The 24,409-nt window shown below is 45.8% G+C and overlaps 1 protein-coding gene and 1 long non-coding RNA gene across 3 annotated transcripts in view; both read left to right on the plus strand.

Moving 5' to 3' along the window:
• flna (filamin A, alpha (actin binding protein 280)) overlaps positions 1-16,845 on the plus strand; it is a 41,819-nt gene extending 24,974 nt beyond the window's left edge. Inside the window, exons 11-49 of one of the 2 annotated variants that reach the window (XM_063464821.1) lie at positions 360-486; positions 558-694; positions 778-974; positions 1,409-1,522; positions 1,605-1,748; positions 1,827-1,950; positions 2,123-2,283; positions 2,381-2,471; positions 2,852-3,021; positions 3,170-3,287; positions 3,479-3,591; positions 3,867-4,016; positions 4,132-4,450; positions 4,693-4,866; positions 4,949-5,111; positions 5,187-5,347; positions 5,473-5,640; positions 5,738-5,861; positions 6,268-6,424; positions 6,498-6,687; positions 7,822-7,845; positions 8,296-8,543; positions 9,608-9,682; positions 10,331-10,430; positions 10,505-10,645; positions 10,737-10,865; positions 10,961-11,134; positions 11,511-11,672; positions 11,811-12,014; positions 12,096-12,248; positions 12,337-12,459; positions 12,609-12,875; positions 12,961-13,098; positions 13,296-13,411; positions 14,251-14,383; positions 14,472-14,648; positions 14,739-14,957; positions 15,051-15,248; positions 15,607-16,845. In XM_063464821.1, the coding sequence (XP_063320891.1) occupies positions 360-486; positions 558-694; positions 778-974; positions 1,409-1,522; positions 1,605-1,748; positions 1,827-1,950; positions 2,123-2,283; positions 2,381-2,471; positions 2,852-3,021; positions 3,170-3,287; positions 3,479-3,591; positions 3,867-4,016; positions 4,132-4,450; positions 4,693-4,866; positions 4,949-5,111; positions 5,187-5,347; positions 5,473-5,640; positions 5,738-5,861; positions 6,268-6,424; positions 6,498-6,687; positions 7,822-7,845; positions 8,296-8,543; positions 9,608-9,682; positions 10,331-10,430; positions 10,505-10,645; positions 10,737-10,865; positions 10,961-11,134; positions 11,511-11,672; positions 11,811-12,014; positions 12,096-12,248; positions 12,337-12,459; positions 12,609-12,875; positions 12,961-13,098; positions 13,296-13,411; positions 14,251-14,383; positions 14,472-14,648; positions 14,739-14,957; positions 15,051-15,248; positions 15,607-15,791 (6,068 nt within the window). In that variant the 3' untranslated portion in view covers positions 15,792-16,845. The remainder of the gene's footprint in view (positions 1-359; positions 487-557; positions 695-777; positions 975-1,408; positions 1,523-1,604; positions 1,749-1,826; positions 1,951-2,122; positions 2,284-2,380; positions 2,472-2,851; positions 3,022-3,169; positions 3,288-3,478; positions 3,592-3,866; positions 4,017-4,131; positions 4,451-4,692; positions 4,867-4,948; positions 5,112-5,186; positions 5,348-5,472; positions 5,641-5,737; positions 5,862-6,267; positions 6,425-6,497; positions 6,688-7,821; positions 7,846-8,295; positions 8,544-9,607; positions 9,683-10,330; positions 10,431-10,504; positions 10,646-10,736; positions 10,866-10,960; positions 11,135-11,510; positions 11,673-11,810; positions 12,015-12,095; positions 12,249-12,336; positions 12,460-12,608; positions 12,876-12,960; positions 13,099-13,295; positions 13,412-14,250; positions 14,384-14,471; positions 14,649-14,738; positions 14,958-15,050; positions 15,249-15,606) is intronic. The other variant, XM_063464822.1, reaches the window with a different exon arrangement.
• A 2,538-nt stretch (positions 16,846-19,383) lies between these two features.
• LOC134618895 (uncharacterized) lies at positions 19,384-21,423 on the plus strand. Its single transcript, XR_010091939.1, has 3 exons — positions 19,384-19,822; positions 20,642-20,814; positions 21,135-21,423. It is a non-coding gene; the product is annotated as an uncharacterized LOC134618895 (long non-coding RNA).
• Positions 21,424-24,409: the final 2,986 nt, after the last annotated feature.

Genomic DNA, 24,409 nt, shown 5'->3' on the forward strand with positions numbered 1-24,409 from the left:
TCTCTTTGACATTCAGACTGTCTTCACTGACAAACACACTGTTATCACAGCACAGTGAGCCAGCTGCACAAACAGCAGCCTGATCAGGCTGCAGAGTCTGCTTCTTGTGTCCAACGGGAACAATTCTGTCCATAAAGCATTTTAAAAATGTACCTTTTTTTTAATGCAACCAAAAATCACGATCGCCTCAGAGGATTTCTACTCTGAGCTATGGTTTTGTTTTTTTAAATGTGGTTCTGAGCGGCCAGTGAATCTATCGTTTGTGGTTTCACTACAAACAGACTGGGAATGCGTCCTCCTTCCTAAAATGATCAAGTAAGACTGGATTAAGAAATAATGCAAAGGCATCTTGTTCACAGAGGGTCTGGAGGAGCCGTGTAAACGGAAAGACCTTGGAGACGGCGTGTATGGATTTGAGTATTACCCCACCACACCTGGAACATATTCCATCACCATCACCTGGGGAGGACAGCACATTCCACGCAGGTACACATGGGCGTGCAAACAAAACACTGACTCCAACTTGTCATTGTGACTGATCATTCTGCTCTGTTTAGTCCCATGGAGGTGAAGATTGGCACTGAGGCTGGCCAGCAGAAGGTGAGGGCCTGGGGTCCTGGACTGGAAGGAGGTGTTGTTGGTAAATCTGCTGACTTTGTGGTGGAGGCTGTTGGAGACAATGTCGGTACACTGGGTAAGTGCCGTACGCGGGGGTGGGGTTGGTCCTGAAAGCATGTGCAGATCATCTTCAGTTTCTTCTTTGAAACTGTTCTTCAGGTTTCTCTGTGGAAGGTCCGTCTCAGGCCAAGATCGAGTGTGATGACAAGGGTGATGGATCGTGTGACGTGCGCTACTGGCCCACAGAGCCTGGCGAGTATGCCGTCCATGTGCTCTGCAACAACGAGGACATCCAGCACTCTCCCTTTATGGCTGAGATCGTCAACCCACCAGGGAAAGACTTTTACCCAGACAAGGTATGCACCCACCCAGAGAGATGCACGTGGAGACCATGGACGAGTCCATCTAACAATCTTTCTTCAGTTAAGATTAGTTTTCATGACTGTCGCCTCGAGGCCTGAGATCATGGTGGGAGTGGATGGGTTAAAACGATTGTGTAAAGGCAAAGGGAGATTTCCTGCACCAGACACTTGCTGCAGTTCTTGGTGTCAGAGGTGACACACAAGGTGTCAGGTTTAGTGAATTACTTTTTCCTGTAGGACCAAGTGTGTTTGGAAAACTGCATTTTAATAGGACACGTTCTTTGTCTAATATTAAAAACTGATCTGAAACATGTCAGTGTGATAAATATGGAAAAAGATGGTAAATCAGGAAGGAGGCAGCTATGTCTTCACAGCACTGTAGTGTGTAAATGCTCTTCTGGCTGTTGTACATGTGTTGTTTTGTCTAGGTTAAGGCGTACGGCCCAGGCCTACAGAGCAGTGGACTGGCTGTTGGAAAACCCACCGAATTCACAGTTGATGCCAAGCAAGGAGGAAAAGCGCCTCTGAAAATTGTAGCTCAGGTATGTCTGGGTTTGTTTATGACCACAAATATGGTAAATATGTATTAAATCTGACTGAACTAATCCCTCGTCCTCTGCACAGGATGGTGAAGGCAATTCTGTGGACGTCCAGGTGAAGGATAATGGCAACGGCACGTACAGCTGCACCTACACCCCACGAAAACCTGTGAAGCACACTGTGATGGTGTCCTGGGGAGACGTTAACATCCCTGAGAGTCCGTTCAGGGTGAGTATGCTCTGCTATGCAGGCTTCGCCTTTTCTTCTCACTGAGAGTCTCCTGAGTTTTGGTGTTTGTGCCCACAGATGAATATCGGAGCAGGCTGTCATCCAAACAAGGTGAAGGTTTCTGGGCCTGGAGTTGCAAAGACGGGCCTCAAGGCCTTCGAGCCAACATACTTCACTGTTGACTGCTCAGAGGCTGGTCAAGGTAAAGCTCCAGAAAACTGAGAGAGTAAATCCGGTCAAAGCAATGTTCCAAACAACAATAACATGTTTATGAACAGATATTATAGGAAACGTATTTCACCCAGCTGCTGTTTGAGGCTGTAAAGCGTTACCTATAACATGCTAACGTGCTAACCTTTGTCCTCGGCCATCAGGTGACATCAGCATAGGCATCAAGTGTGCCCCGGGAGTGGTGGGACCTGCAGAGGCTGACATCGACTTTGACATCATCAGGAACGACAACGATACATTCACCGTCAAATATACTCCCCCTGGAGCAGGCAGCTACACCATCATGGTGCTGTTTGCTGACCAGGTGACTCTGAATCCTCCAGTATTTATATGGGTTAGAAGGCAGACTGTTTCCAGGACTCAGGGTTTATTGTAATGCGTGTCTTCATGTTTGCGTTTAGGCTATTCCAATGACGCCCTTCAGGGTCAAAGTGGATCCTTCTCATGATGCCAGCAAAGTCAAGGCGGAGGGACCAGGACTGAGCCGCAGTGGTAAGAACACCAAGCCAGAGGGCGCTAACAAAAACAGGTGTGGCCACATTCGATTGGCTGTAGATTGAACGCTCAAAGGTTTGACGGTCAGTGTCAAACTGCATGGAACAACTCTTCATAGCACTCTTAATGCTTTAACATCTGTAGCAAGAACATGTTTGACGAAACTGACAAGATCCAAAATCACAAGGATTTAAAAACAAGAATAAACAGGGTTGGAGCTGCTTTGCTAATGGAAACAGGTCCTTCTGACAGAGGTAAGATGGCAAAGATGAGTCACGTAATAGGATTTATTTGGACAAGTCACTGTTCCTGCTCATTAGCTTAAGATGATATTTGTCTAATTAGACTCCCTAACCCAGTTGAATGCTGTCTTTCAGGCGTGGAGCTGAACAAGCCCACTCATTTCACCGTCAGCACTAAAGGAGCAGGAAAGGCAAACCTGGACTGCAGCTTCAGCGGCCCCACCAAAGGAGAGGCTGTGAAAGACTTTGAAATCATCAACAACCACGACAACACACACACTGTTAAATACACACCTGTGCAACAGGTGAGAGAGGAGTGCTCCCACATGCAGGATTTGCCAGTTGTAGCTACTTTGTATCTTGTGGCTTCTTATCAGAACAGGAAGCGTTCTTCTGGCTGTTATGCATCATATTAAATGGGATGGTGTGGATCGCCCCTCTTTGCTGTGACAGGGTCCACTGGGAGTTGCTGTGACCTACGGTGGAGATCACATTCCCAAGAGCCCTTTCAACGTCGGCGTGGCGCCCACACTGGACCTCAGCAAGGTCAACGTGACCGGCCTGGGAGACAGTATGTACCTGTGTCATTGTTCTTGTCCAGCCACACCTGACAGCAAACCTCAGCCTATATAAAGCCTACTGTCTAACATGAATGTTTTCACCATGGCTTTCTCCCTTGCATGGTTGTCAGTATATTGATGTGTTTAAAAAAGAATCTTTTCAGGCAGGTCAGTGTGTTTTCTTTGGTCTGTGTTCTTGCAGAGATGACTGTCGGCAAAGATCAGGAAGTGACTGTCAAGTCAAAGGGTGCTGGGGGTCAGGGCAAGGTTGCTGCCAAAGTGACTGGACCAGGAGGGAAACCAGTGTCCAGCAAAGTATGACACCAAGTCTCCTTTTTTAATGGGACAATATAGGAGTTAATGTTTTCCTCTCTGAGTCTTAAACCAGTTTCATCCTGTTTTTGGTTTTTAATAAACATTTTATTTATCCTTATTGGTAAAATCAAAGTCCACTCCACCGCCGTCTTACACCGCCAGCCACTTATTTGGTCTCCCTGGAAGTTCTCCCAGTATTCCAGCACTCTTTCAGTGCCGCGTCTTTCTCTCTCCTCATGCTTCTGGTAAAGTCACATTAATGTGTTTTGTTCCAGGTGGAGCCTGGGCTGAGCCCAGAGACTAGTCAGGTGAAATTCATCCCCCGGGAAGCAGGACCATACCAGGTTGAACTGACTTATGATGGAGTGCCCATCCCTGGCTCCCCCTTCACCCCCACAGCTTACCCTGCAACAGACCCCTCCAAGGTTGGCCACAAACGCTTCTGGATGTTCTTAAACCTGTGTGAAGTAAATTAATTCAGCTTGACATGCTTGCAGATCTGAATCATTGATCTTTGTTCCGTGTCACCTTTCCTCTCAGGTACGTTGCTCAGGCCCAGGTTTGGAGCGCGCCAAGGTCGGCGAGACGGGGGAGTTCATTGTGGACTGTACCAATGCCGGCCCTGCTGAGCTGACTATTGAGATCATATCGGACAGCGGCACCGAGGCCGAGGTTCACATCCAAGACAACGGAGATGGAACCTACACGATTACCTACATCCCTCTGTACCCCGGCTCGTACACGCTCACCATCCGCTATGGTGGCCAGGATGTGCCCAACTTCCCTGCTCGGCTCAACGTGGAGCCTGCCGTTGATGCCAGCGGTATTCTGGTGTTCGGACCAGGAGTGGAAGGCAAAGGTGAAATAACAAGTGTAACGTGTGTGTGTGTGTTCCTTTATGGGGGGCTGGTGCTGGTTTCTTCCTCCCATTATCACCATAGTCTTATTGATGGGAGATGATCTGATCTGTAGATTATTGCAGAATTCAGGTGAAATTGGGGCCCAAGCTTGTGTGAATAACGTTATGTGAAGAATAAAGGGAGCTGTGTGAAATGTAAATGAGCTTATGATTGTATTTAGAGATAACCTGTGTCCTTTCAGGAGTCTTCCGTGAGGCCACTACAGACTTCACTGTGGATGCTCGCGCTCTCACACAGACTGGAGGCGACCACATCAAAACCCACATCAGCAACCCCTCTGGGAGCCGCACGGATGCCCTGATCACGGACCGTCGGGATGGAACCTACAATGTGGAGTACACTCCCTACGAGGAGGGTGAGTTCAAGTGCAGCAGTGGGTACAGTAGCTGTGAGTGTTTTTCTTCTTCTCCACTTTGAGTTGAGTGCGTGTGTTTCAGGCCCACACACTGTGGAAGTTTGCTATGATGGCTCTCCGGTACCAAAGAGCCCGTTCCGTGTTGCTGTGACTGAAGGCTGCGACCCGGCTCGTGTTCGTGTGCACGGCCCTGGTCTGAAAGGTGGCACCACCAACAAGCCCAACAAGTTCACCGTGGAAACCAGGTGAGACGAGTTCATGGTGGCGTGTCACAAATCTGTTTCCTGCTCCTATTGTGAAAGTCTTTCTTCCCTGTGCAGAGGAGCAGGTACTGGTGGCCTGGGTCTAGCTATGGAAGGTCCATCGGAGGCCAAAATGTCCTGCACTGACAACAAGGATGGCAGCTGCAGTGTGGAGTACATCCCATACGAGCCTGGCACGTACAACCTAAACATCACCTACGGAGGACAGCCCATCACAGGTACTGAATACTGTTTTAGTAGTAGTAGAAATACAACTGTGAGAAGAACATACTTTTGAAATGTACTCCATCCCCTGTGGTTAAACAGAGGCCTTAAATATCGTTTCCCTCATGTTTGTTTGCAGGAAGTCCGTTCTCTGTGCCCGTCAGCGACACAGTGGACAGTACCAAGGTGAAGTGCCAGGGTCCCGGCCTCGGCAACAATGTCAGAGCCAACATTCCTCAGGCGTTCACAGTGGATGCCTCCAAAGCTGGAGTTGCCCCGCTGCAGGTCCGAGTACAAGGGCCCAAAGGTGATCTGGCTTCTAACATATCTATGATTAACTGTGTACCAGAGAGCTCTTAGAAGATGTTAAACTTGGTATTTGGCTTCTTTCTGTGTGTGTTCAGGTGTGGTGGAGCCGGTGGAGGTGGTGGATAACGGGGACCAGACTCACACAGTCAACTATGTTCCTACTCGAGAGGGACCCTATTCCATCAATGTGTTGTATGCTGATGAGGAGATCCCACGCAGGTAACTCTCAGGCAGTGTATCAGCCTAAATATGCACATATTTTAATCTATTTCCTAATATCTAACCGTGATGATCAACGTCTGCCTGTGACCAGCACAGAAAACAGAAAACAATGTTAGTTTTGTTTTTCTGAATAGAAGAACCACATTTAAAAGCCAGTAGTAATAAATGTTTGTAGTTCCTGCATTATTAGAATGAAGTAGCTGAAGTCTGGCTGGAATAATAACTGTGCTGTCCCGGTGATCTTCATGCTTTACCATAGACGGTCACCTGTCTGCATGGCTGAAGTCGGCTAACGACACAGCTCGTTTCATCAGCCTGCTAATGAAACATGTAACCCGCCCGTGGTTTACTCGGCTCTGTCGATGAGACTGTATCCCACAGCCAGTCCTTCTCTCTTTGTCAGCCCGTACAAGGTGAAGGTGCTGCCCACCCATGATGCCAGCAAGGTGCGTGCAAGCGGACCCGGCCTTAACACCACCGGAGTGCCCGCCTCTCTGCCGGTGGAGTTCACCATTGATGCCAAAGATGCAGGCGAGGGACTGCTGGCAGTGCAGATCACTGTGAGTGCTCGGACCACATAAGCACAAGAATCAGAGCTGCGATGTTCAGCTAATGCTTTGTTTTCTCCTGAAGGACCCAGAGGGGAAGCCCAAGAAGGCAAATATCCGTGACAACCATGATGGGACCTACCTGGTGTCTTATGTGCCAGACATGACTGGCAGATACACCATTCTCATTAAGTACGGAGGAGACGAGATCCCTTATTCACCCTACCGAATCAGGGCTCTGCCCACCGGAGATGCCAGCAAGTGCACCGTCACAGGTATGTCCAGGACGGGCTGCTGCAGTCATACACGTTGGGTTTTGTTATTCTACCAACTCAGTCGGCTGTACTGCTGATCAGTTTCTCGTCTCAGCAGGAATAATTAGTGAAACAGATTGTGTAGAATACTGACACACAATGATTTCCAACACATCTGATTGTTATCAACAGTATATGCCCCACATTTCCACCTGTTGCTATTAAAATCCAGAGTTCCTGCAGCCAGCAGAGGTCAAAGGGGTTTTACTCAGAGCCACAAAACGTTTCTCTCCTCTCTCATGCAGGAACAGTTGCTCCTACAGGATTTTATATATTACAGAAAATGTTGCACAGTTCTTTGAGCGGTGCAGATTTACAAATGGGTAAATACTTATAAATGCGTCTACAGAACACGAGCATCGAGCGCTCAGCATGTCTTTGAACTGAAGAGTCAGGATCTGGTATTTAAAGTCGAGCGTTGAGGAAGTTCCAGTTTAATCAGTCGGCTGTAATCACATGCAGAGCTTCTGCTTCTGAAAGTGAAGCTTGAATGTTTTCTAACAGCCAGGTAGGACTACCGGCTTTGGTTCCTTATAGTTGTCTTTGAAACCGGCCCTTTAAGTCACCTGATCCATGACATCAGTGAGTTTGAGCTCAGATGATAGAAGTCCTGTTTGGTTTTTATGAATTATAGTCAAACATACATGAATGAGGCACTCTCTTTGGTTAACTACGTGTTTGACAACGATTGAAAGTCTTCCTACCCACCCACACCTGAGGGCTCACGGACGTTTGGCTCCACAGATGATTATGTGAGTGGTTTGTTGGAGGTCATGTGATCTAGAGCGCCTCTCAGTGTACCTGCTGCTCGTATCTCATCAGTTTTCTGTGTATTGGTATGTGGCATTCCTCACGCTGTGCTCCTCAGTTGCACCCTGCACACTCCTCACTCAGCCGGGCCCCACACACACACAGACACGCACACACAGACACGCACACACCACCCCGTCTGCCCCGCTTCACACTCCACCACCGTTTGTTTCATCCAACTGTTTGGAGCACAGTTATTGCCACCCGTCACCTCCACCCCACCTGACTGTCTTTTATTTGTCACTTTTCTCTGGCTCCCTCGCTTCTCACCGTTCCTACTTTCAGTCTCAATCGGCGGTCACGGTTTAGGTAAGCCTTTTTATCATGTAGAGGACCTTCTCTGTTGTCTTGTTTCTCAGCATGGAGGATAGTGGCACCAGCTTTCAACAGGACATCCCATCCTTTTGCTTGTTTCTCTTCTACATTTCACTTTCCCAGACCATTTTTTTTTTTTCCCCCTTCCATCTCATTTTACGCTTCCTCTCTCATAACTGTGTGTCTCCATGTTATATTGGACAAACTAATGGACTAACAGGTAGGAAGGCATGGTGGAATGGCACTCTGGCTAATCTAGCTTTCTGTTCATACATGGAAACTGTAACGGTTATTGGTAACAATATTTGAGTGATGGTAATAACATGACTAGATTTAACCTGGTCTTATGGTTGTGGACTGTGCATGCTGAATGATGCGTCTGCCAGTGCCTTTGTCTGTGTAAGAAACGACTTAAATGCATTTTCTGATTATTTTTATCTGAAGGTGCCGGTGTTGGCCCAACTATCCAGATTGGCGAACAGACGGTTATCACGGTGGACGCCAAGGCTGCCGGAAAAGGCAAGGTGACGTGCAGCGTCTGCACGCCAGAGGGGGCGGAGCTCGACGTGGACGTGGTTGAAAATGAGGACGGCACATTCGACATCTTCTACACGGCGCCACAGCCTGGCGAGTATGTGATCTGCGTCCGCTTTGGAGGGGAGCACATCCCTAACAGTCCGTTCCAAGTCACGGTGAGTGATCTGCACGTGTAAGCCTGCTCTGCTAGAATCTCATGAAAACTGAGTTCTCAGTGTCAGATACAAGAATGAGCCTCAACTTAGAGAAGCAGAGTTCAGTCTGAAGCTGCAGCCACAGTGAAAGCAGGCTGCAGCTTGAAGCTGGTGACGCGAGAAAACAAAGTCACCGACATGAGACGACTCTGGGCGAGATAACTGACAGGAAGTGGGCCCAAGATAAACTGTCCTCAAATTCTAGGCAAGCAATTTAAATGAGCACTAATAAGGGCTGTCCACGTTAACGTGTGAGTGTGGATTAATCCGTCATCACGATGAAATTTATTTTATTGCAATGAACCCATCTGGAGTGCAGAATCACTCAAACTGCCTGAAATGTTTCTGTCGACACATTTCAGGCAGTTTGTGCGTTCTGCGCTCCTGGTGGGCTGCTAGTAAGAGTGACAAATGCCACCAACTGAAGTAAACGCATACGCACCCCGAAATGCCGAAGCCCTGATTTAATGTTTTAAAGTCACACATGTTGTGTTGCTTTGGAAGTGGGTAGAAAAAGCAGCTTTGGTCAGCATGGGCAGAGTGTAAGCTCGTTCTGTTTTTCCTGCTGTAAAGGTGGATGTGGGAGCTTTATAGGACAATGAGGAGGTGCAGCTTTGTCACGCCTGTATTGGCTTCATTTGTCATTACTCAGCCCCCCCCCCTCCCCCGACTGAGTACTCCTCAGTAAGACGGTGTAGAGGGGCGGGGCCTGTATGAGGACAGAGTTTAAATTCAAATGAGCAGCAGCTGATGTAGACGTGGTAAGAATTACAGGTTGATGCAGAGTGTTTGCGTTGCTCGTCGGTACAGTAACTACTGAGCTGGTTGTTTACCAGCAGTTACAGGTTTGTCAGAGCCTTGGACCACAGATGCTTTCAACTACTTCCCCTACAGAGGCTTTGTGATTGGTCCTGACGCCTGCAGCCGTTTCTCTAAATCACTTTGACTGCCGTTTTAATCCGCTTCAATGCCTTATCTTTTTCACTCTCTCAATTCCCTCCACCATCCCTACCTACACCCTCCAGGCACTGGAAGGAGCTCCATCAGACCAGCTCATGCAACAGAGCCAAATGCCCCAGTACTACACTCAACAGCCCTGGGTATCTAAATCCTCAGCCTCCAGTCTCTCGGCCTTCTCGGCTTCAGTTTTGCTTCTCCCTGTTGTCCCTTTGTCGTCTATGGCGCACATGGTCTCCTTTCATCATTGTTTGCTGTGTCTCATTGCAGGTGTTTCATCACTGAGAGGGTGCTTTCTCTCGTTTCTCTCTCCAAACAGGATGCCAGGGACACATGGACGGTTCAGCAGAGCTGCATAATGTTAAAGTTCAGGGTCCAAAGCCTACTGTATGGGCTGAACAGAGGTTTCCTTCGTAGCATGGGACCAAATTATATATTTACTGAAGCATTATGCAGCCCTGGTGGACAGTGCTCCATGTCGACCTGGCTTCAGAGGGAAAAAAGGCCATTTTGAAAATCCTAAATTTGGCCGTTGCAGCTACTCCACGTTTTTCAAAATGGCTTTCCAATGTTTTGTCCCCATCCTGCTCTTGCAGCTTGTCCGTACCATCATCCTGACCACGGTCGCCATTATCATTCCATCTCATCGTCTCCTCCTCTGTTCATTGTTGGCATTTTCCTCTTCCATCCCGCACTGTGTTCATTTTGTCTGACATGTTGTCACTGTAACCAGAACGGTTGCCACGATCTCTTAACAACCTGTGATCTGACTGGTGCACTCTGTCTCTCAGGCAACAGACCGACCAATGGGGATGAACGGGCTGGATGTGGCAAGTCTGAGACCGTTTGACCTGGTGATTCCATTCACCATCCAGAAAGGAGAGATCACAGGTAACAAGTCTACTTAATAAACAGATAGTTTGATCATAATGATGTGTGTGTCATTGTGTTGTCCTCTGCTTCAGGTGAGGTCCGAATGCCATCGGGTAAAGTTGCTAAGCCTGACATCACCGACAACAAAGATGGCACGGTTACTGTCAAGTACGCTCCCACAGAGGCCGGGCTGCACGAGATGGACATCAAATACGACGGCATCCACATCCCTGGTATCTGCACACATTTAGGACTGTGTGGGCTCTAAAGTGCACTGAGAAGATGGTTTGGATGTGCAACACTAACCGCTCTGTCTGCCAACAGGAAGTCCCTTGCAGTTCTACGTGGATTACATGAACAGTGGTAATGTCAGTGCCTATGGGCCTGGCCTTATCCACGGGACTGTCAACAAGCCAGCTGTCTTTACCGTTAACACCAAAGATGCTGGAGAAGGTAGGTAACAGTCACACCTGTGGATTGCAACTATATTGGCTATGACTTACCTGCCTCCTCAGATTTGAACACATGATCATGTCACATCTTTGTAGGGGGTTTGTCTCTGGCCATCGAGGGTCCGTCCAAGGCTGACATCAGCTGTGTGGACAACCAGGACGGAACCTGCACCGTGTCTTACCTGCCAGTGCTGCCGGGAGACTACAGCATCCTTGTTAAATACAATGACAAGCACATCCCAGGCAGCCCCTTCTCTGCTAGGATTACTGGTAACTCTTTCTACATCAGAGTAGACATCCATGCAGCCCACACACTACAGTAACGTAGTTCCTCCCTTCCTGCTGGATCCGGAGATGTTCCAAGACTACATGCCTGGAAACCTTCTGATCAGACGCCCAAACTGAAACGATAAAAATCCAGTTAATGTAGTAAGGATACGTGTGTGAGCCGAGAGCAGCAGCGTTGCTGTTAACACGTTTTTATTGGCTTTCCCACTGCTCCTGTAGCACACACCACCCTCTCCTCCGGTCAGGTGTGGGTCAGCCTCTCCCCCCCCCCCCCCCCCCCCCCCCCCCCCCACAAAATGATAGAAAAAGTGCATTTATGCCATTAGCATGTGCCTAACAATTACTGCTGCATCTGTAGGTGACGATTCCATGAGGATGTCCCATCTGAAGGTGGGCTCGGCTGCAGATATTCCACTGGACATCGGAGAGCTCGACCTCAGCCAGCTGACAGCCTCTCTTACAACACCCTCAGGGCGAGAGGAGCCCTGCCTGCTGAAGATGCTGCGTAACGGTCACGTTGGTGAGTGTGCGTCTGATAAGTTTAAGAGTCATCAGAATCCAATTATTTTCTGGTTCCCTAAGTAAAAGACGGGGGGGGGGGGCTGAAATGGGCTGCGTGCTGGTTGGCGCCTTGTTAACCCTCCTCTGTCTGTGTTAGGAATCTCCTTTGTTCCCAAGGAGATTGGCGAGCACCTTGTTAACATCAAGAAGAACGGTCGTCATATTCCCAGCAGCCCAATTTCTGTAATGATCAAGCAGTCAGAGATTGGTGACGCGAGCCGTGTGCGTGTGAGTGGACAGGGGCTGAGCGAGGCCAGGACCTTTGAGCCTGCAGAGTTCATCATCGACACTCGTGATGCAGGTATATGCTCAGTGAAAGCATCGATGCTGTCATTTTATCTTTACACATTCATATTTGTCATGCTCATCTTTGATGCATTAGGCTACGGTGGCCTGAGCCTCTCCATTGAAGGCCCCAGCAAAGTGGACATTAACACTGAGGACCAGGAGGATGGCACCTGCAAGGTCACCTACTGCCCCACTGAACCAGGAAATTACATCATCAACATCAAGTTTGCTGACCAACATGTGCCAGGTGCTTACATGAAACAGTCGCATTACAGAGGAAGCACAGGTTTTGGTTTTGGTTTTGTAAAAGTGAATTTGTTCATGTGTATACACAGGAAGTGCTTTCACAGTGAAGGTAACAGGGGAGGGCAGAATGAAGGAGAGCATCACCAGGAAGAAGAGGGCAGCATCGGTTGCAAACGTTGGCAGCCAGTGTGACCTGAGCCTGAAGATCCCAGGTGAAGACGAGCAGGAACTCGTATTTAATTCTCCATCTGTGCTCGAGGGTCTAAAGGGGGAGGTTACAGCCTTCTCACGGTTAGGTTCTCTCATGCAGCTGACGCTAGGTGATCCTCATGTTTGTATGTCTACATCTGTGCGTCCTCAGAGATCAGCATAGCGGACATGACCGCTCAGGTGACCAGCCCCTCTGGCCAGGTTCACAAGGCTGACATCATGGAGGGAGAGAATAACACCTACTGCATTCGTTTTGTGCCCACTGAGACCGGTGTGCATACAGTGTGTGTGAAATACAACGGCGTGCATGTGCCTGGGAGCCCCTTCCAATTCACTGTCGGCCCCCTGGGTGAGGGCGGCGCTCACAAGGTGCGTGCTGGAGGGCCAGGCCTGGAGAGAGCGGAGGCTGGAGTACCAGGTTGGTGTGGTGTCTGGGTTGTGTGTACAGAATCCAGTGTGTAATTTTACACTGTACAGCTAACTCTGTTTTGGCGTGTGTGTAGCTGAGTTCAGCATCTGGACGCGGGAGGCTGGGGCCGGAGGGCTCAGTATTGCTGTGGAAGGGCCGAGCAAGGCCGAAATCGCCTTTGAGGACCGCAAGGACGGCTCCAGTGGGGTTTCCTACATCGTGCAGGAGCCTGGTGAGAAGAGACCGAGCCTGTGCTGCACACTGAATCACATTTCTAGTTTATAGTGTGGTTTTATGCTTCAGTCGTACTCTGACCCTGGTCCCCGTGTGTGTGTGTGTGTGTGTGTGTGTGTGTGTGTGTGTGTTATCCTGTCACTGTTTTGTGCTTGAGTGCCACTTTCACTGACTTTCTGACGGTTCCCCGTGTAGGTGACTACGAGGTGTCGATCCGCTTCAACGACGAGCACATCCCCGACAGCCCCTTCATCGTCCCCGTGGCTTCGCCGTCAGACGATGCCCGCCGGCTCACTGTTGCCAGTCTTCAGGTGAGGCTCTGAGACACGCACACATCCGTATGCACACACCACCAGGCCACAGTACACCGCATTGCAGCAGCAGAGTGTTGGTGACTTGTGCTAGATCACATAAAGAGACCAGCCTTTTATTTCTTTTTACTGTAGCAGCTCAGTGAGGGTTTTTGTTTTTATGACGTTTTGAGCGTGGATACCTCTGACAGCAAGTCAGCTGTAGTGGTTTGCTTTGCATGCACTGGTAGCAAAGGTACAGACGTACGATCACCATCAGCTGCTGCTGCATTGCTGGGCAGTGCAAGGGCTTCTGGGATACAAAAGGACTGTGTGTGTTTCTCGTGCCTCATTCTAAAGGCTCCCAACAGCCTCTCGTCTCTGAAAGTCTTGTGGGCGCTAAAGGGTTAAAGAGGTTTAACATGGGCTGTTCTTCCTGTTCATTCACCCCTAGAGCCATGTGTCAGTGTCGCATCATCACACAGGCCTTGGTATCGCGCATGTATGCAGTGATGACAAAGACACTGTGTGGACGTAGCGTTTGGGTAGCACGACTCCAAAGTACCGACTGCTCACTGAAAGCATATCGCGCGTTTTCAAATATATTACAAAATGAATGGTCAGACCACCTACTAGAAACACTTACAGGAATCTTCTTGTGCACACAGACGTGCACAAGCAAAAATATGACACACGCACACCTTTTCACTGCACAGCCCTCCTCTTTAGCCTTGTTAGCGACTTCAGGTAAGCTAAGTAAGAGTGGTGGTTATGGTGTGGTGACCTTTTGCATCGGAGGCATGGGGGCTCATTTTGTCCTTTAATGCAGTGTTTGATTCTGTGAGTGTGTTGTTGAGCAGGAATCGGGTCTGAAGGTGAACCAACCGGCGTCATTCGCTGTCAGCCTTAACGGAGCAAAGGGTGCGATTGATGCCAAGGTCCACAGCCCGTCAGGAGCGCTGGAGGAGTGCTGCGTCACTGAGATTGACCAAGGTACCCTCAGGAAAACCAATCCTAACCCATTCAAAGCACTCGCTAAGCTGATGTGACGCGTTAGACTGATGTGCCTTCTGTTTGATAGATAAATATGCAGTCAGGTTCATCCCCAGAGAGAATGGTCTCTATCTGATTGATGTGAAGTTCAACGGAAGTCACATCCCTGGTAGTCCGTTCAAGATTCGAGTCGGAGAGACCGGCCAGGCCGGAGACCCTGGGATGGTGTCTGCATACGGACCAGGACTGGAGGGAGGCACCACAGGTAGCACTTTCACCCTGAGTGCAGATGAATGAAATTCGTTTGCCTGTTTGATGTCCTATATCCTGCCTGTCATGTGTCATTTACCTCCAGGAACATCATGTGAATTTGTGGTGAACACGAGCAACGCAGGGCCCGGGGCTTTAGCGGTCACCATCGACGGGCCTTCCAAGGTGAAGATGGACTGCGTGGAGTGTCCCGAGGGTTACAGGGTCACGTACACCCCGATGGCACCTGGTAACTATCTCATCTCCATTAAGTACGGCGGTCCTTACCACATTGTGGGAAGCCCCTTCAAGGCCAAGATCACCGGTGAGGAGGAATATTTTCATTATTATTTTATTAAATGTAAAATACTGAAATACCTTCAGCTTTAACTCACTCCTCTTCCTCTCCGTCTTCTAGGTTCCAAGCTTGTGTCCAGCCACAGTATGCATGAAACCTCCTCTGTTACTGTAGACCCTGTGACCCGTGCCATCAGCTGTTCTCAGCAGGGTGCTCCTATCCAATCCGATGCCAGCAAGGTCGTGGCTAAGGGCCCGGGCCTGACAAAGGGCTTCATTGGTCAGAAGAACAACTTCAGCGTTGACTGCAGCAAAGCAGGTGTGTAAAGCTAGGATATGCATGAACAAAACACTGGTCAGAGCGATATTCAGGATCAGATGTTGTATTTTGTGGAGAAGTCATAAGTAGAGAGCTTTCATACGAGCTGCTTTCACTTGACATTGAATCTGTTCCTGCAAATGGACATCTGAAGGAAGGCCCGTTGTCCTGCCAGCACTCAGCGATGGTAGTTTGGTGAAGCTGTTGTCAGGACTCGTCTCCGAGGAAAGGCTGTGCTTGTTTTAGCAACGCAACAATGGAGGAATTCTGCACACATTTTAGCAGCGTGGCTGCTTCTGCACGCTCTGGGGCTGATTCTGATCTGATGCAATCACTCACCTGATAACATCTTTTGCAGGTCGTAACATGCTCTTGGTTGGCGTGGACGGTCCTAAGGTCCCATGCGAGGAGATCCTTGTGAAACATCTGGGCAACCGCATGTACAACGTGAGCTACCAGCTCAAGGAAAAGGGAGAGTACATCCTGGTGGTGAAGTGGGGCGACGAGCACATCCCCGGCAGCCCCTACCACATCACAGTTTAAAAAAATAAAAAGCAAAAATCCAGCTCTGCAGATTAGAATTATACCACTGTTTAAAACGACTTTCTCCTGTTTAAGCCATCATTGTTTACAGCTCCACGTCCCTCCCATGTTACCAATGACTTCATCAGTGTTCCCCTCAGCCAGATTCCAGGATTGGATATTTTAAAATTCCATTCAAAGTTCAGTGCATTCAATATTCCTTTATCTACAGTCATTTGCTTCATTCTTCTGCTAAACACATTCAGTAAACTTGGGGACGAGAACGACGCACCTTTTCATTATTACTGTAAGCTAGCAGTCAGTCGTGCCTTAGGCGGTTTTCCATTTTTCAGTGGATTTATGAGAAGCTAGTGTAGCGCCAGTAGAGTCTGGCCCCCTGCTTTGGATGGAAGTTACTGTTTACACTGGAGGAGCTACTCTGACACACAGTAAATGATGGATTCACTCTGATATGAGCTTCTATGAGAACACACACGCATGTCTGTTCATTACACCAGAGTGTTCATGATGCTCTGTTACTAACCCAGCTGTTTTACCTGCTGCTAGTGTGATCCAGGTTTAGCCACTGCTGTTCTTAGTAGGGAAGACGCATTTCACAGTAGCTTGCTCGTCATCCCGACACCGCTGCCTGGAAATGCCACTTCCTCGGTTTTGTTTGTTTGTGGAAAGCGTGGCACCAGTACTGACCTTCCATGTCCATTAGGTTGTAAGAACTCGGATAAAGAGCCCGATTCCCCGGCATGAAACGTGAGTGTGCAGTGGCTCACTGCCTCGTATGTTAAAAAGGGAAGTTTCCAAAGTTGTGCTTAACAGAAGGGCTGACGACGATGATGATGGTGTGGTTCATCGCGTCAGAGGGAGTGGACAGGTGTTTGTTTTTGCTCAGTGTTTTAGATCTCACCCGTTTCCCTCCCTTTGTCCTTCCAGCTCCGCTCTGTGCCTAATCTGTTTCTGAACAAAAAAAAAGAATCTTGTCCAAAATAAAAAGGCTTTAAAAATGATTGTAAGACAGTATTTTGATACACAATAAAGTTGTCTAAGTATTTTTCTGTCATTCTAATGGTTGTCTCATTTCTGTACATCCATCAACTCTCTTCTGCTTCTCCATTGTGTCAAAGTAACTGAGGATAAAACAGGAGATTTTCCTTTTCTGGCTTTTTGTAGCAGATCTGCTGTGCAGAGCTTCATTTGGCACAGTGGAGTCAGTGGTTTAAAAGGAATTGAATCATTGGTGGTGATTTAGTGTGAGAGACAGCGAACCAGTGTGCAACATGGAGCCAGGAAGAGAGGACGCTTTCCCTATTCTTGAATGGAAAAACTAGTTCATCAGCAGTTTTGCTATAGAAGCATACCTGTCCACGGGTCAATTACATAATCACGTGGAGGCAGGGACCTCACAGCACATCGTTATATCTAGTGTTTGTTTTTATTAGGAAGTCACAAGAACACACCATGGCACATTTAAACAAGGACTAATAATTTATTATTGAAATAGATGTAACACATCAGCCCGATATCAAACAGAAGCTGTCAGTTCAGCTCTGAGGAGCGGGCAATCATAATGAAGCAGTTTGAGTTTTAAGCTGCGTTTCATACTTTTGGCCACCAGATGTCACTAAAGAGGACTGTTGAAACGCTTCGGTGCTTCAGAAAGCTTCACTCGGCCATCACTACATGTTAAAAACACATCAGACACATCAGAGTAGTTTGGACGGAAGCAGGGTTCATATGTCATCACTTAACAACCGGTTAGCTGTTTGGCAGCTGCTGAACTAGTTTGGTGAGATTCTGGCAAAATACATTCAGGATTTAATGGATCGAAATGAGATTATTCAAACTAAAATTGATTTGAATCAGGAAACTGATACTTTTAAACCCATCCCTATCCTTTAACCCCCTAAGATTCCCATGCAAAACTTTCACCACAAGGTGGCAGTGTTTCAGCAGGATTTTACTGAAGGTGTCCGCTCCAAGCGCCGGCATTGTCAAATGAATGTTAGAAATAGTTTCTTATTGCTAACTATTCTAAAACGGTAGTCTCTTCTAGCTGTCAGAATAAGTGGGTTATGTATAATAGTAACATGATTTTGAAAAAGCCAAATACTAGCTTGAATAATGTTCGACAGACTGGATGCTGACTATAGTTCCCATTTTGTAGTTCAAAGTGGTCTTATGCCAAAATAAAGCCACGCCCTGTTTTTACCTCTAACGAAATACTTTAAGGTCTGACATCGTAGCTGTTTATTTGCATTCTTCTGATAGTTTAACTTCATGAAGTTTGAAACTCTTTTGAAAACAAGGATTCATGCAGGAGGCATTCTAAACATCGCAGGTGGCCCTACCAGCACCACGTGGCAGCTTTGTGCTGTTGAAACTGGGAAGTGCCGAAATTTACTGAAACGTACAAACAAATGGGGGGAAAGCATGTAAGGCAAATACAGCTGTACACTTCCGACAGTTAGCTTGAAAGGCAATATTATGGTATGACCATCTTTTATTCTTGAGCAGGCGGCTGTAACAAACATGCCTGAAAATCTACAATTGTTTTTTTGCTAAGTTTTACATTATATTCAGACACTTGAGCTTTTATGTTTACATGGTTCATATGTTAGTGTTAAGGCATATCGCACAAACGAAATGTTACAAAGACTAGACTGCAATCAGCTAAAAAAAAGTCAATTTCCAAAGGCAAAGCTTTGAAAGAAAGGATAACTTTCAAAAATAACAAGTCTGGCTCATTGAAAGCCAGACCTAAAGAAAAGAGGCCTGCACTGTAGTTGACTGCTGTAAGCTCACTTCACAGTCTTACACTGTGGTGGTAAAACTGAATCCTTCGTGGTACCACGGTGTGCAACCACCAAAAATGTGGTTGCACAAACATTTCACCCAAACAAGTCTAACGGCTTCAGATGTATGGAACGCCAGGACTGCCATAATGAATTAATTAAATACGCCATTAAATAATTAATTAAATGTGGCAATAATTAATTAAAATTGGAATTAATTAATTAAATAAATAGTTATGACACATGTAATTAATTATTGACACATTTAATTAATTATTTATGTATTTCACATTTTAATTAATTATTGACACATTTAATTAATTATTTAATGGTGTATTTAATTAATTATTTATTAATTAAATACACCATTTGGCAGTCCTGGCGCCTGGCTCTCATCATGAATTAATTTTATCTGTCAACCTCACCCATCAAACTCAGGGGGCGGGGTTAACGCTGATCGACTCAAAACCATTGCTTTGGCCTGGTGTATGGAGGACCACAAGAGCCACGCGCATCGAAATAAAAATTTCTGTGCTTTAATAATGAATTGTAGAATAAATTCTGCAATTGTAAATTCATTTTTGAATTCCAATTTAATAAACTGCATTTCAAAATCCTTTTTCCAATTGCATTTCAAAATCCTTTTTCCAATTGCACTTTAATAAACTGCATTTTAAAATCCTTTTTTCAGTTGCACTTTTATAAACTGCAGTTCAAAATCCTTTTTCCACTTGCAATTTAATAAACTGCAGTTCAAAATCCTTTTTCCACCTGCAATTTAATAAACTGCAGTTCTAAATCCTTTTTCCACTTGCAATTTAATAAACTGCAGTTCAAAATCCCTTTTCCACCTGCAATTTAATAAACTGCAGTTCAAAATCCATTTCCCTTTCCTGTTCGCTCCGGGATTAGCTGCTGGATTAGCTGCTGGATTAGCTCCTGGATTAGCTGCTGGATTAGCTCTTCGATTAACAACTTGCTGGAGGCTATTCAAATTAGCCACACCGTGGGATGTAAGGAGCTCTCTGATTGGTTGGTCAGACACAGGCTGTCTGCCAGCCTGGATTTTTCTAGCTCATAGCTTCTCCCTGCTAAGAAGCGTGTGTGCTTGTACAAAGGCCGTTCAGCCTCGGGATTTACACTCGGCTCGACACGGATATGTGAAGAATGAAGGGACCCTGCAGCGAAACGGAGAGCCAACCTCTGACTGAGTACTTGTTTACGCAGTCTGACCACCTGTTGAAGGTAAGGTGCTAACGTGGCTAACGCTAGCATCACCGCACGTAGCCCCATTATTTTAAGGTCATCTTAGCTAATGAAAGTTTTACGTCGCAGCTGTACGAGCTCGCTACGTGTTTTGTAAGCTGCTGTGCTCTTCACAAATAAAGCTGGAAGCAGCTCAGACTGTTAGAACCAGCACTGAGCCCTGTTACATTTATACAGTGTTAGAGCAATGGCTGCAACCTACAGCCTTTAAACTAGCGATTACAATGCTGACAGTAAACTCGTCAGTCCAGATGTTACCACATTACTTTGTGATACTTGGAGTTAAAACAACCGAGACAGGCTGATTAAAATAACAGCTGTCAGTTCTCTCATTCCTTATATCAAGACTGGAGATCACACTACTGATTTCAGTTCATTTAATATGTGAGTGCACAGATTCATTCTCAACTGGACATAAACGATGATCAAAGGTTGTATATATGATGAATTCATCCAATCCCAGCCTCTAACACAGTGCGCTGAATCTTAGCTTTGAATGTCCAGTATATTCTAATCAGTGCAATGTAAGCATTCACTGAACCTACAGTATCTACACCTGTGTGGCAAATGTGTGGTAAAGATACAGATAATGAAATTTAATTATTAATACAATATACATCATGAAAAATGAAAGCTGAAATTGATTCAGTTTAGTACTTTTCTCTGTATGCTCTGTGATTATAAAGGCCTTAAATTCTGTGATATATACTGTAAATGATTTTCACAGAGGTCTTAAAGTAGTTAAATCACTGCTGATAGTCTGGTTGTTTGTATTTTCACATGTTTTTGTGTCTATAGGGCTATTTGATGACGATATGAACTCCTCTGGGAGATGAGGACACACCCACATCTGTTCCATACTGCAGCCATTGATGGTGTTACAGCTCTGAGGCAGCTTTGGGCCATCAGACGCACACACTGGAAAACCAGCACCTGGACTTCATGCAGGAGAGACGGCCTCAGTGATTTAGGTTCATAAGCAAGTTCAAACATTTCTGGCCTCTTATCACTTAGGTTTTTTAATCTCAAAAGTGAATGCATTTAAAGCAGGAACTGCACACCTAGCTGTCAAAAGTTTGGCAGCATGAGTAAAGTTTTGTAGGGTCCTTGTTAAAAATTCCACAAGCACCACATTTGTCATATATAGTTCATTTTGTACAGGACATTTTTGAAATTATAAACTATATATTCTAGTTGTCCACTTGTCAGTAATTTTTGAGTAAATGGATGTCACTGATAAATCAGTGGTGATTCACCTGCAAATGTTTTTAACAAACTTTGTTTTTTGTAGAATTAATCAGCAGCTGTGGAGAGATGCATTTGAATATCTTCTGGTTCCACTTTTCCTAACCTGGAAGCTGAGGATGGCTGATTTCTGACAGGGACACACACCTCAGCGCTTATCATGGGTGTTACATCCTCTGTGCCGCGATTCCAGAGAAAACGAGAGAGCAACGACCACTCATTAAGACCAGCCAGAAATCTGTCCCTTTCTGGCAGCTGTGGAAACTTCCAATAAGAAAGTTTGCATTCTTAGAACAATGCTGGGTCATGTGTGATGTGTCATTATATGAGGATATTACATTTTGCCTTAATTCTGCTCAATTAAGTGTTTTGATCGTTGATCCAGTATGGCAGCTTTGTATTGTGCTGCAAGTTAAAACCTATTGTCCTCATGAGCACAGCATCTAACAACTCTCCTTAAAAGAAAACGAATGACTTTAACTGGACACAATGGTTTCCAGTGGGAGATACATTCATCACTCATCCGTGACACTGGAGAAGTCACCTGGATGAGTGATAAAACAATTTCCCATGGAAAATCCAGAGGAACTAAACTTTGTTGTTTCTCTGGGCTCAATTTCAGCTCTAGGAGCATCTCTCAGAAGAAAACATTTTGCCAATAATCAGATAAAAAGATTGTTGAACCAGGTGGTATTCTCTGGAGTTTAAGACCAAAACTCTACTCAGTGAAATGACATTAGACTGGAATTCATAAGATGAATAGAAATACTGCTGAAGCTGAATGATATATATGTGTGTGTGTGTGTGTGTGTGTGTGTGTGTGTGTGTGTGTGAGAGAGAGAGAGAGAGAGAGAGAGAGAGAGAGAGAGAGAGAGAGAGAGAGAGAGAGAGAGAGAGAGAGAGAGAGAGAGAGAGAGAGAGAGAGAGAGAGAGAGAGAGAGAGAGAGAGAGAGAGCGCTTTGTTTTCTCCAATTCACCAGGTCTGTAAAGTTCAGTATGACTGTGGTACATGATACAAAAGAATAAATACAGAAGAATAACAACTTTATGTGAATAACTTTACTCTTCTTAAAAATAACTCATAAAACAAGTAAAAGTACAAATGTGTACAAGTTAGAGACTTCCTCAGTAAGTTTACACTCTTTTGGAGTGATTTTAATGGTGTGTTAAAGAAGAAAGAGATTAGAGGTAAAGTAGAGGATGCAGAGTCCATCATCACTGAGGCCGTCTCTCCTGCATGAAGTCCAGGTGCTGGTTTTCCAGTGTGTGTGTCTGATGGCCCAAAGCTGCCTCAGAGCTGTAACACCATCAATGGCTGCAGTATGGAACAGATGTGGGTGTGTCCTCATCTCCCAGAGGAGTTCATATCGTCATCAAATAGCCCTATAGACACAAAAACATGTGAAAATACAAACAACCAGACTATCAGCAGTGATTTAACTACTTTAAGACCTCTGTGAAAATCATTTACAGTATATATCACAGAATTTAAGGCCTTTATAATCACAGAGCATACAGAGAAAAGTACTAAACTGAATCAATTTCAGCTTTCATTTTTCATGATGTATATTGTATTAATAATTAAATTTCATTATCTGTATCTTTACCACACATTTGCCACACAGGTGTAGATACTGTAGGTTCAGTGAATGCTTACATTGCACTGATTAGAATATACTGGACATTCAAAGCTAAGATTCAGCGCACTGTGTTAGAGGCTGGGATTGGATGAATTCATCATATATACAACCTTTGATCATCATTTATGTCTAGTTGAGAATGAATCTGTGCACTCACATATTAAATGAACTGAAATCAGTAGTGTGATCTCCAGTCTTGATATAAGGAATGAGAGAACTGACAGCTGTTATTTTAATCAGCCTGTCTCGGTTGTTTTAACTCCAAGTATCACAAAGTAATGTGGTAACATCTGGACTGACGAGTTTACTGTCAGCATTGTAATCGCTAGTTTAAAGGCTGTAGGTTGCAGCCATTGCTCTAACACTGTATAAATGTAACAGGGCTCAGTGCTGGTTCTAACAGTCTGAGCTGCTTCCAGCTTTATTTGTGAAGAGCACAGCAGCTTACAAAACACGTAGCGAGCTCGTACAGCTGCGACGTAAAACTTTCATTAGCTAAGATGACCTTAAAATAATGGGGCTACGTGCGGTGATGCTAGCGTTAGCCACGTTAGCACCTTACCTTCAACAGGTGGTCAGACTGCGTAAACAAGTACTCAGTCAGAGGTTGCGCTCTCCGTTTCGCTGCAGGGTCCCTTCATTCTTCACATATCCGTGTCGAGCCGAGTGTAAATCCCGAGGCTGAACGGCCTTTGTACAAGCACACACGCTTCTTAGCAGGGAGAAGCTATGAGCTAGAAAAATCCAGGCTGGCAGACAGCCTGTGTCTGACCAACCAATCAGAGAGCTCCTTACATCCCACGGTGTGGCTAATTTGAATAGCCTCCAGCAAGTTGTTAATCGAAGAGCTAATCCAGCAGCTAATCCAGGAGCTAATCCAGCAGCTAATCCCGGAGCGAACAGGAAAGGGAAATGGATTTTGAACTGCAGTTTATTAAATTGCAGGTGGAAAAGGGATTTTGAACTGCAGTTTATTAAATTGCAAGTGGAAAAAGGATTTTGAACTGCAGTTTATTAAATTGCAGGTGGAAAAAGGATTTTGAACTGCAGTTTATTAAATTGCAAGTGGAAAAAGGATTTAGAACTGCAGTTTATTAAATTGCAGGTGGAAAAAGGATTTTGAACTGCAGTTTATTAAATTGCAAGTGGAAAAAGGATTTTGAACTGCAGTTTATTAAAGTGCAACTGAAAAAAGGATTTTAAAATGCAGTTTATTAAAGTGCAATTGGAAAAAGGATTTTGAAATGCAATTGGAAAAAGGATTTTGAAATGCAGTTTATTAAATTGGAATTCAAAAATGAATTTACAATTGCAGAATTTATTCTACAATTCATTATTAAAGCACAGAAATTTTTATTTCGATGCGCGTGGCTCTTGTGGTCCTCCATACTGGTGGCCATTGTTTTTAGCCCACAACAACCGGCAGAACTGAACTTTGAAAAACCCTGTTTGTGTGTCACCAAATACAGTTTTAATATTTTTTTAGCCGAGAATGTAGTGGTTTAATCTTCATATGTCTGGTCGGTTTGTCAAGATACAGCCTCTTTGCAAAAGTGCTTCGATGATTTCGGAGATGTCTGCCCAGTCTCACGGCAAAGCGTGGGATAGACCCTTTCGCCTCGAAAGCAATCGAGCTGTTATTACCGCCGACAAAGCGCAGGCCCCGGTACACAGCTGTAAT

The sequence above is a fragment of the Pelmatolapia mariae genome, linkage group LG20 (assembly GCF_036321145.2).
Source record: "Pelmatolapia mariae isolate MD_Pm_ZW linkage group LG20, Pm_UMD_F_2, whole genome shotgun sequence".
Lineage (NCBI taxonomy): Eukaryota > Metazoa > Chordata > Actinopteri > Cichliformes > Cichlidae > Pelmatolapia > Pelmatolapia mariae.